The sequence below is a fragment of the Mastomys coucha genome, unplaced genomic scaffold, assembly GCF_008632895.1.
Source record: "Mastomys coucha isolate ucsf_1 unplaced genomic scaffold, UCSF_Mcou_1 pScaffold20, whole genome shotgun sequence".
Lineage (NCBI taxonomy): Eukaryota > Metazoa > Chordata > Mammalia > Rodentia > Muridae > Mastomys > Mastomys coucha.
In genome coordinates, this window is record NW_022196903.1 from 119,881,806 (window position 1) to 119,894,301 (window position 12,496).

The 12,496-nt window shown below is 42.6% G+C and overlaps 1 protein-coding gene across 2 annotated transcripts in view; it reads left to right on the forward strand.

The window, feature by feature from the left end:
- CUNH12orf4 (chromosome unknown C12orf4 homolog) overlaps positions 1–7,556 on the forward strand; it is a 42,653-nt gene extending 35,097 nt beyond the window's left edge. Inside the window, exons 12-14 of one of the 2 annotated variants that reach the window (XM_031383505.1) lie at positions 1,493–1,550; positions 2,416–2,483; positions 3,099–3,625. In XM_031383505.1, the coding sequence (XP_031239365.1) occupies positions 1,493–1,550; positions 2,416–2,483; positions 3,099–3,191 (219 nt within the window). In that variant the 3' untranslated portion in view covers positions 3,192–3,625. Of the gene's footprint in view, positions 1–1,492; positions 1,551–2,415; positions 2,484–3,098 lie in introns of both variants that reach the window. The other variant, XM_031383506.1, reaches the window with a different exon arrangement.
- The last annotated feature ends 4,940 nt before the right edge of the window (positions 7,557–12,496 follow it).

The following is a 12,496-nucleotide window of genomic DNA, read 5'->3' on the forward strand; positions in this document are numbered from 1 at the left end:
AAAAAACAGAAAAAGAAAGCTGGCAACATCTAACTTATTTAGGAGGTGAATCTACGTAGATATAGAAAAGGGTTAGGGAAGCGGGTAGCTGTCTAGCATTTCTTCTCAGACTCCTACTGCTCAGCAATGCTGTGTTAAAGATAAATTGCATTTGACAGTGTGGCTCATCTGCACATTAGACTGTTGTGGACTGTAGCTCACACTTTATGTCTGTGCTGGGATCATGAGTTGTCATTTAGTATATCTTCTTAGTAACCTGGGTGACTGTCAGTCCACAGCATTCTGAGCAGTGTGGAGCTCCTAATTTGTCTCATAATTACTTGTTTAGGCCATATATTAGTTACACATAACAAAACAATAAGGGAACGTGGCATAAAATGTGGATAAAACATGGTGCTCTTTGATTGAGAAGAGCAGTGGAAAGATTGGCTTGCTTTTTGTAGGGTCGGGGAACTGTGGAACTGGGAGGAGCTGGTGCAGTGCAGGAGTTGGGTCCAGTCATGACTATCCCTGGAAATCTCCTCTCGAGAGCAGGAGTGAGACAGCTTCCTCCTCTGCCTTGGGCCTACATCAGAGTAGGTCGATGTGGTCACAGTTAGGTTAACTTCCCCTCATCTAAATTGTTTCAGTCATCTCCCACTAACATATGCTCTGTGTTGTATAGCAACATATGGGCTTATCATTGTTTTTCAATGAGATTCATATTTTACACCTCAGTTTTAATTTAAAAAAAAATAAATGTAAAAAATATAATCCATATAAACAAAGGTCCATAGTCTCTGGTGATTTTTAAAGTATAAATAAATATTCTGAACTCCAAAAGTTTAAGAAACACCATAATAACAAGTCTTACAGTTATGAAAAGATTTACAGAGTAGAAAGATAATTCTGGTGACAATGCAAAGAAATAGAATTTAAAGTGGCATGCTCACTAACATGGAAAATGATAAAATATGGGCATGGTCTGGTATATCCATGACATGAGTGTATTGGCCAAAGCTTAAAAACCAGAGTGAAGACAACGGCTATCTGCTGTGGGCTACATGTCCATTGTCCTTACTTTTGTGATAATGTATGATATGGTAAATTAAAAATGTTGTTTTACTTGCAGTTATTATGCAGTTCAATAGAATTATCTATGCTAATATTTGATGTTTGTTTGAAGTTCCTATGTCACTAGCCAACTTTAAAATTTCACAGATATGTTCATTTTTTAGCCTGGTTTGTTAGGCTCATTAAATCATATTATATTGTATTCCATAAGTATAGTCTACTGGCTAGAAATTGTATGTCTAAAAGCCAAGAAAATCCAGTTGGGATGATGAGCATGTTATCCTGGGGTCACCTGAAATAGGGACACTCAGCATTACAGATAAATGAAGATCTGATGATATTATAACATTCTGTTGTGATGATAAAGGTTTTGGTTTTGGTTTTATATGAAATTAGGCTGAAAACATATTTTTGTGTGTGTGTGTGTTTTTTTTTTTAGGAAATGACTATACCTTGGTGCTTAAGGAGAGCAGAACTGGTATTTAAGTGTGTCAAAGGTAAATCTTTCCCAGTTATTAAAAGAAGAGCTTCCTAAAGGAAAGGCAAAGTTGCCTCTGTTTCTGGTGCTTTGATCAAATACTTAACCAGTCAACTATTTCATAATACTATCTTTTACCAGTTACACCATCAACATATCTCTAGCCATCTTGAAACAAGGGTATTTAGACAGTGTATTAGTTACTTTGCATGGTGCTGAAATAAAACACCTGACAAGATGAAACTAAGGAAGAAAGGGTTTAGTCTGCTCAGACTTTGAGGCCACAGTCTGGAAGTCAGGAAGGCTTGGCAGTAGGGAAGGAGTAGAGTGTGGTCACGCTGCATCTGCATTCAAGAAAGCCAGAGGTGAATGTTGGTGCTTGGGTAGCTTTCTTCTGTTTACATGGTCTAGGACCCCAGCCAGTGGAACAGTGCCACCAACACTGAGGGCACTGAAAGTGGGTCATCCCACTTCAGCCCCACACACATGCAAAGTCTCCATGGTGATTCTAGGTTTTGTCAAATCAATAGTTACTACAACCCCCCACCGATGCCCCTTACACTTTGCTGATTCTAGCTGCCCTTGATTGTCTTTTATTTCAGCCACATGCTGAATTAACCTTTCATAATCTGTTTTAGCCTATGAAGGTCATGTAGGCCTTTGGGTGTGTTGACAAGACCATTAAACCTCTCTGGCCTAGAGAACTGGGAAGTGTGGCTCTTTATCCATCCCAGAGGCTTAGCCCCTCTTCTAGATAAGTGGCTACTCAAGAGGTCAAGGCATGAGACAAGGATTTCACGATGAAATCCCCCCTCATCTTAATAAGGGAGTTTTGGTATGGAAGGCCAGAGCTCATAACATATCAGCCTGTCGCTCTGCTTTAGGTTTCATGATGGAGATGGCTTCATGGGACGGAGGAATTTCTCGGACAGTGCAATTTCTGGTACCACAGGTATGTTATCTGAGCAGATCCCACCCCAGCCCACAGCTTTGTTATCTAAGCAGATCCCACTCCAAACTAAGGCCTTTTTCAGATTCCTTGAGGGCACAGCCAAGTATGCCACCCTGAACTCTTCTACATGATATAAAGGATAGCTTCCTGACTTTAAGGGGAGACGTCCGTCTGAGTGCCATGCAGGCACTCCATGTACTGTCAACGATTTTGAGCACCTACCACTTAAAGATCTGGCCTGAACTCCAGAGATTTTCCTGCTCTGTCCTGCCCTGCCTGGGGCTGGCCTGTACTGCTACCCTCCGCAGCCCTGAGTTCTGTTTAGAACTTAGCAAAACTAGTGGAGTTTGTTTCTACTCATGCTGCAGATGACTAAGGGTTTCTCTAGGGACCAAAAGCTTTACTTGACAAAAACAATGTAAGTTTCCAGAGGGTTGGAACCAGAAAAACAGCTCCAATCTATACTTACCATATTGAATCCATCAGGAAAGATGATTTTCACATATTATACTCCCTACCTAGAATGAGAGCCACGTCTTAAAATACTCTGAGAAACTGAAAACGCCAGTGAGCTCCTAACCAGCGCACACTTGCCCTGTCTCCAATGTCTTACAGAGCATTTCTGAAGAAATGTTTTATCAGCTGAGTAACATGCTTCCACAGATCTTCCGCGTGTCCTCCACACTCACCCTGACATCCAAGCACTGAACTCTTCTACCCTGACACGCTGACAGAAGAGCATTTCTGAACTCTCGGAGAGAACTGTCCTGGAATCCTGTTAAGCAAAAGTGCCCAGTGGGACTCGAGCCACCTGTTAAATGATGATGTATGTTATCAAACATTCCAAAAATGTGTATACTTCACAGACCAGAAGCCAGCTCCCAACCGAAGCATTTACTCAGTCCCTTTATGAAATAATAGATCTTCTTTCTACTTATATCTCCTATCAGGGAATAATAATATTAACACTTAAAATGTTTCTCAAATGTGGACACCTGTTTTTGATTGCATTTCCATGGAGACCTCTGATTTTTCTGAGGTGTGAGTTCTATGTTAGGTACAAGCATAATTAGGCATAAAAGTACAATCTTCCTTTTACTTTATTTGTCAAATCAAAATTTAAATACATATTGCAAGTATAAGTTTCTTGTGAAAATGTTCTTGTAGCAATGTAAGTATACCAGACAAATTGCTTGTTGTTTTAAATCCTCCTGTTTGAAACCCTGGTCTTTACTCTTCTCTTTCTAAGGCTGTGTAAGTTAGAGTCAGAGCAGGCTTTGAATTCCTTACTGCTGTCTTGCCTTCCCTCTGTGACCTTGCCCATGTCTATTAATAACATGTCATGGGCTGGGGAAATAGTGTTCTTTTTTGCTGGCCTGATGTAAGTTAGTGTAAACCCACACCTGACAGCATTCTGATGCTCTGCAATGCTGACAACCGGATCGCTTTCACTTCTCCATGCCCCTGGAACCCCTATCTCACCGTTCTGCCACACCCATCTCCATGGCAGAAACGGCATTCAATCTCTGTCTCTGGTCACTGATGTTTATCCTCCTTTCTCAAAATTGGCTTGTGGGGTGCTCTTTCCTCATCGGCTGCTTGTCAGGTATCCCATTGTAAATGCCTACTAACAAGGCATTTACAGCAGCACACAGGCATCTATAAAAGCAGAAGTCTCTTCACTTTCAGGTAATATGGGTGTTGGTACTACTCAGTAGGATGAAATATGAAGTCTTTGATGATAAAATGATATTTCTTGATTTGAAGAAAACAACCACAGTAATCTCTTAGTTCACCAGAATGTCAGAACTATGGCAGACACTGTTGGCACTTTCCCATGGAGGAATAGCTCTTGGTTTTCTACTCAAGGAAGAGATATAATACTTAATCCACACTAACCATCAGACACTAATTTTTCCAAATTCTTTACCAAGGGGCTTGGTACTGCTTATGGAGGTTCCCCATTTCCTTGAAGAAATGGTCTTTCAAGCACCATTGCTCTCATTCAAATTAATTCTGATGATTTAATTAATTCAGAGACAGACAGGTCAGGATCAGAGATCCTTCCTACTAAACTGACAGGCATAGCTGGGGTGTAGGTATAGTGGAGTCAATAAAAGGCATTTAGAGCCAGAGATGTACCAGGAGTGGGAGCATTCAGAAAGAGGCCTTAGGATCTTTCTACAGGTGTTGTAGGACGGAAGACACTTAAGGGTACACCAGCAGATTTAACTGCGATGTGTAGAGAGAATCTCTTATGTCTGTTTGGAAGCCTCACCTGTTAAATAAAGCTGATTAGCCTGTAGCTGAGGCAAGAAATAGAAGGTGGGAGTTCTGGTAGGAAGTAAGGACTCTGGGACAGAGGGTGGGTGGGATTTGCCTGGGAACATGAAGAACAACAGAAGCGTGGGAACCAAGCAGAAGTAATTAGTCACATGGCAGAACTTAGAGTAGACTAAATGGCTTATTAAGTTAGAGTCTAATCCAGGAAGCATGGACACATCCAGTCCATTCTTCTTAATCCCAGATCCCACACTTGTGAACCCACCTACTCACTTGAGTCTAATGTCCCTGCAAAGGTCACTAACAGTGGAGACTGGGGAGTGCAGGCTCATGGCCAAGGCATTTGTATATATAACTGAGTCTCAGAGTTTTCATTTCTGGGAACAGGGTTGTGGGAGGAAAGCTACGTCTCTATGGAGCTGCATCCAGCTGTCAGGGTGGGAGCTGTTGGTCCAAAGAAGGAAGAGAAAGGTTTCTTTATCACCTCAAGGCTGCTTTACCAAGTCACTTGTAGATTGGGGCCTTCACTTAATGATAGTAGAAAGTACAACTTGACCTGTAAAATCAGGGCAAATATATTGAGTATCCATTTCTCAGTTTGTGCTGTATTATATAGTGTACATCAATGATAAGATTAGAAAAAAAAATTCCTACAATGGTATATACCACTGATGAGAATATACCCAAAAAATACAGCACAATTGCAATTAACATGTAATTGCATATAGTTAAATGGTGAGGATTTTAATTATGCTATAATTGTGGGAGCCTAGAATATTATATTTGAGTCAAGAACCAAGTCTTCTAATCAGCTTCTTGGAGGGGAGTACTTCTTGAAAGATGTGTCACTGTGACAGAACATATGAGAACATCAGCATAATAAGCACCCAGTCCATTGTTACTTGGCCCTGTTGCTTTGGGTCCGTGGCAGCACAGTCCATAATGGTGGGAGTGTGTGCTCCCAGAAGCCTGCTCACTTCATGGTAGATAAGGAGCAAAGGAAGCAAAAAACCAGACCAGGGCAAATATTCTCAAAGGTGCCCTGCCAGCACCTAACTGCTTTGACTAGGCCACACCTCTTAAAGGTTCTTCCACCCAGTTGGGCCACATTCCAGCTTCAGGTCGTAGCAGATGAGTAGATCCTCAGCAGTTCTTATAACAGGAAGGATAGCGAACTCTCAAGGTGGAACTGCAAACAGTGCGGTAAGGAACAGCCAGCATGTCAAGAGACATGGCAGTGTGCTTCACACCCCGAGAGTAAAGAATGTCCTGGTGGACAGTTTTCTGTCTGTGTAAACAGTTGGCTGTCCCTAAGACAGATGGCTGTGAGGGCCTCAAGGCCTTCAACCTGGTTTGCCACTGAGGCCAGAATGCTGAGCCCGAGGAGACCTCCATCCTTCACTGCTCCTCCTGTCCTGACCCACCTGTTCCCAAGGGAAGCAAAGGGAGGCTGTAGCCTTTCCATTGATCTCAAAGTGTGGCGCCAGCTGGGCCTCAGCAGGACACTGGGACCAAAATGGGAGAAACACATGGAAAAGGAATTTCAGCCCAAGAATCTCGCTGGCCCGGGAGTGGGCAGCTCTGTTGACACAGCATCATGTCACTTCAGTTGCATTCCATGTCTCACACGAAGAAAACTCTTCAGTGCAGAGACATTCGTAAGTCCTGAGGGAGAAGCCCCGAAGCCCCGGAGCTGGGCAGAAAGACCAAAAGTATCCGAAGCAATGAGAAAGTCATTGTAAATGTGAAACAAGAAAAGGATTTCACAACACCTACCTCCAAAAATATACCATTATCTTCAGAACCCTTTAAATAACCCATTTTCTGCACTTTAAGCACCCAGTACACTAGTGTCCTCACAGAGCTGAAATGTGAAAGCTGGGCACACAGTTAAAATTGCTTGAGCAGTCTGTGAGGTGAAGTTCCAATTGTCAGCTGACACAAGTTCTAAAGTAGGTTTATCATTATAGAGTTCCAGGAAGTTTTTCCAAAATCAAAACCAGAACTTTGGCATTTGGTGTAAGGTATAGATTCTCGTCTAAGTGAAATATGTGTTTTAAAGATTGTCTAAATATCTCAGTGGCACCCTAGAGCACAACAAATACACAGAACCCCAAATGGGGCCCCATAGCTGGAGATAGAAGGATTGGGGAGCAGATGCGTGTCTCCTCTTCTAAGGTCCCCTACAGACCCAGTTTGTGTTTGTGGTGTCATGTTCAAAGACAGCTCAGGTTAGCACTGAACACCTGGGGTCTCTCTTGCTGCGCTTCCCATCATCCCATAGGAAAACGCTTCGTCATAAGAGTGGGCTGAACTTCATGCCACATCCAGTCCATCCTTCCTAATCTCAGATCCCACGCGTGTGAACCCACCTACTCACTTGAGTGTAGTGTCCCTGCAAAGGTCACTAACGGTGGAGACTGGGGAGTGGCTCAGCGGGTGGGAGCACTTGCCATGCAGGCAGAAGTACCTGAGTTTGAAGCTTGGTGTGGCTGTGCCTGGACCTGTGACCCACTCCTGTGGGGTAGAGACAAGAGGATTTCTGGGAATTGTAGGCTACAACTCTGAGAGACCTTGTCTTTTTTTTTTTTTTGGTCAGAGCTGAGGACTGAACCCAGGGCCTTGAGCTTGCTAGGCAAGTGCTCTACTGCTGAGCTAAATCCCCACCCCCGAGAGACCTTGTCTTAATGGAATAATGGCAAACATTGTACCCAGTGCATGGTGTCCATGACATGGACAGTTATACATGCACACAACACACATGCACGCGTGCACACACACACACACACACACACACACACACACACACACACACACACACACACACGGGCAGTGGGGAGCAACAAAAGCAGTAGTTTCATCAAATCCTAATCATATATTGTGCTGGTTTGGTTTATCTTGGTTTTGTTTTGGTCTGGTTTTTGTTGGTGGTGGTGTTTTGTTTTGTTTTGTCTTGTTTTGCTTTTGTCAAATTGACACAGGCCAGAGTTATCTGAAAAGAATGGGCCTCGATTGACAGAATGCCTCCATCTGCTTGGGCTTTAGGGCATTTTGTAGATTAGTCATTGATGTGGGAGGGCTTAGCCTACTGTGGGTAGTTCCACCACCGAGTGTGTGGTCCTGGGTTGTATAACAAAGCAGGTTGAGCAAGCCACAGCAAACAAGTCAGGAAGCAGCACTCCTCCATGGTTTCTTCTTCAGTTCCTGCCTCCAGGGTCCTGCCTTGACTTCCCTTCAGGATGGACTGTAACCAAGCTGCTTTTGGCCATAAGGTTTTATCACAGCAATAAAAATAACTAACACATGTGTGGTAAATCCCTGGTGGAGGACTTCCACTCCTTCACGAGCATTCACGGAGTAGCCAACACATTGAAGTGCTCATACACACATCCCTAGATCCTGTGGGCAGAGTGATGCTTTACTGCCTTGTTTCAGTTCGTAACAAGAAAGGCTTCATTTGGTCTGTTTAGTGCTGTGCTTTTTTTATTTTTGTGCTTTTAATTAGTTTGCTATTTTCAATGGTCCAAAAGTACAGTGCTGAAGTGCTGTCCAGTGTTAATAAGCATAAGAAAGATGTTAAGATGTGCCTTATGGAGAATGTGTCAGATATGGTATGGGTTAGAATGCAGTTGGCCAAGAATTCAATGTTAATGAGTCAACAGTACATATTAAGTAAATTGACTTTAAACAGAAACATCTATGAAGGTGTGTTGATCAGCTAATGGAAATGTGGACAGAGACTTGCAGGAACATAATCTGATATTTCTCTGAAAAGTAGTGGTGGGCATTCACTAATCCAGTGTTTTCAGCTACTGTGGAAGGTGAAGAGAATTACTGTGGATAATGAGGATCTTGGAAGCTATGGATAATGAGGATCTCAGAAGCTATGGATAATGAGGATCTCGGAAGCAAGGGACACATAAAACCATCTGTGGATCTTTATTGTCTTAGTCAGTGTCCTCTGTGAACAGACACCATTGACCACAGCAACTCTTAGGAAAGAAACACGCTTAATTGGGGCTTGCTTATCATTTCAGAGGTTTAGTCCATTATCAGCATGGTGGTAGACACAGTGCTGGATAAGGAGCTGAAAGTTCTATGTCTGGATCCACAGGCAGCAAGAAGAGGAAGCCAGTGAGCTGGCTTGGACTTTGGAGACTCCAAACCCTACTTCCAGTGACATGCTTCCTCCAACATAGCCATACCTCCTAATCCTTTCAAATATAAATCCCTAAGCAACCAAATATATAAATCTATGAAGGTCATTCTTATTCAAACCACCACATTTATCGTTCAGAAACTGAAACTTAAAACTCGTCACAAAAACAGCCATCAGCTCCTCTCTGGAGGAATGGTGTTGTCATAGATAACCCATATGTGACCCATGAGGAAAGCATATTGACAAGTATCTGTCTTTTTCCCACCCTTTCTAGATTTCTCTCATTTTTCCCCTTTATTCAAAACCCATTTTCCTGTTTGCTCCTTCACATTCAGAAGTTTCTAATCCAAGCAACAGTGTAGCATCAGAAATCAGGAGCATTGCCTGAAAAGCTTACACAAACCTAGTTCAAAGACTGGCTCCAGTCTATGCACTGCAGCTTGTCACATTAAGCATATTACCTACCCTTCTTAAGCATGCTTTCTCATTGGTAAGCTGGATGGAAATTAATAATAGTCTCCACCTCACTGAGTAGTTGGAAGGATCAGATATGAGCAGACTACCTGGCATATAGTCATTCTATAAATGTTTGCTATTATCCTTCCTTCCTGCCTGCCTGCCTCCTCTTCCTATCTTCCTTCCTGTCTGACCTTTCTCCTTTCCTTCCTTCCTCTCATGAGATAGTAGGGATACTAAGTCACTTAAAACACTATGTCCTCGAGGAGTTGGTAAAAGCACATAGGGTAACTCAAAGTACCAGCCAACATATGACTGGGATACACAGCCAGCGCAGAACAAAACACAAGAGTGCCATGGGAGTCAAAATAGAAACATTAGCAATGCATGGTCCAAAAGAGACATCAAATCCATTGAGAGCTGTGGGCTTAGCCCTGCCTTTCTCTGGCACTGAGTGGGTATCCTCTGAAAGCCCTTGTTATTCTCAGTGGGTCAAACCCAAATCCTCTTGGCAGGCTGACAGCACCACCTGTGTCAGTAGTGGAAAGTTTCAGACACAAAGGGCCGGGCAGGTTAGAATGTCAGGAGGAAGTCACAGGGTAGGTGACTAACTTTGTATTTGAGTGGAGCAGGAAGAACTGGTGGATTTCTGTCAGGTGAACCTAAATTTTAGACATAACAATAGGATGAAGTAGTTAGGGGATTTCAAGTCTACCCACAGAGCTGTGATAGTGAAGTAGCTGCTCTGCCATGCATCCCTGGCTCTCTCTCACAGCTCTCTTGCTGGTTAGCTGATGAGATAGATGTTTCCTGCCTTCCGGATGAGCAGCTGAAACAAGGATTCAGTGCTAGGAAGGAAGGGAAGGGGGTAGTCCTGGGGTCGAGCAGGGGACCAGTCCTGGGCTTCGCGTTGGTGAGCTAAGAGGGGAAGTGGATAAATACTCTTTGTTCTTTCTAAGAATCGTCTGAAACATTTTGACTGGTGTAAGATTTTCTAAATGAATTTCCTTTGTTGTAAAATGCCTCAAAAATGTAGAAAAGTTCAATGAAATTATTCAGCCAACCATAACCTACCCATGTTCATTCCTGTACATGTAGACCCTATGATTGTTAAACCATAATGCTGTGCTGTGTTTCTGTAAAGGTTCTCCTCTTTGCTGTTTGTTTGTGTGCTTGTTTGGTAAGGATATCACTATGTAGCCTATGCTTGCCTGAACCCATAATCCTCCTGCCTGAATCTCACAAGTGCTAAAATTACACCCCAGCACTTGGCTCTTCTTTGAGATCACACCAAGCACCATAGATCCAGGCTGATCCACATCCCTTTTTCTTCTTTTATCCAATATTGATAAGCATTTATGCTTCATAGTTCTTTGCGTCACATTAGCAGTTTTCTGGGCTCTCCTTGATGAGTCTCTAGTCAGCCATAGATTTGGTGGACAACTGATGGCCTGGGCTCGGCATTTGGGCTGGGCTGGTGGCAATGCATGACTTACTTTCTGATGTACATAGCTTTCCTTTCTTTCCTTCACTGGGTCTCATCCTCCAGGTTGACCCAGTAGTAGAAGTTGGGGATGAACGAGAGAGAACTGACACATGCTTGCTTTGACCACACAGTTGATTAAAGCTGGTTCAAGAGGTAGACCAAGAGACTCCATATTTGGGTAGTCATGTGACAAGGACATGGACTAGAGAGAGGAATCGGGGTGATTTTATGTCATTGGGACATAGCATATGCCTTCTCACCATCCAGCACTATCTCAATTTTGTTACTCTTCATATTGATGAGTGTGTCGTAGCAATGGGGCAATGTCAAATGTCACTATGAGAAGGACAATTGAGAGCTTTGTTCCCTACACATTACTCAGCTTGCTTAATTAAGGTCCAGTGTATAATTAGGTTTAGCAGCTTTATTAATCTTGCTTGCAGCTATTTTGGACCAGGAGGGTACTGGTGACAAATCTTAGGACCTCACACATGCTAGGCAAGCAAGCTCTCTATCACTGAGGCACATCCTCCGCCTGACACATTATTTTTGACTTGTTCGTTTATTCTAGTCTTTGAGGTTGTGTCCACCTTTGTGTCACTTGCCCTGTATGACAACAGCTGTGTAGAGACATGTTAGTCTCTCTGCAGCTTAGAAGGACCCTTTTTTGGACTGTAGAGTATCAGTATCTTCAAATTTAGTAGATATGTTTTAAATTCAACTCAAGGAGTTGCCCCAAATCACTCTCCTAAAAGGATGTACATTCCCCTTTCACAAATCCTTGTGTGAACTAGGTAGGGGTTTGAGCCTTACTATTCTGACGATACAAAACAAAACAAAATTCCTTGCTACACTACTTTGCATCTCCCTGGATCCTGAGACCCCAGTAGCACAGAATATACCTAATAGGTATTGGCTGCCTTTATATCTGAGGATTGATGGGCTAGTCTTTAGAATTCATTCCCTCTTGGATGATGATGTTCAGACTGCCTTTATTGTCACTCGCCTGTATCTGGAAGGTTAAGCCTTTGCAAGCCATCCTTGCAAATCCCTCTTCATAGGTTCTGTGTTGTCTTCCCTGTTTATGCAATGTTTTGTTTTTCCCAGAGGACTTAAGTGTTCATCCCAGCATTCTGCCATTTCCTTACAGTTTACATTCTGTGTCTTAGTCGAGATATCCTTTATTATACCGAGGATCATAGGCATGTTCTCATGTTTTCCTTTAGGACTTTTAACACCTTTTTTTAAAATTACATCAGCCTTTAATCTGTGTGATATTCCATACTACATATTATGAGTTATGTATCCCATTATATTTGGGTCCAGGAAGAAGACTTAGACAAGCCGCTGTGGATAAATGTTTTCTAGAGCTGATGGACATAAGTCTTTAGGTTAAAAAAGAAAAGGTAGGAACCTGAACAGAAAATAAAAACTAAATCTACAAGTACATCCTTCATGATAAAACTTAAAGAACGGTCTCTAAAAGTTTTATTAAATTAAATAAAGCATGGTGATTCCACAGGAATAGATTTCTGAACAGCCATTGCATTTTCTCAAATAGATACCAGAAAACAACCAGTTCTCAGACAACAGCTTACGTATTACCCAGCTAGGCAGCCATTCTGTCCC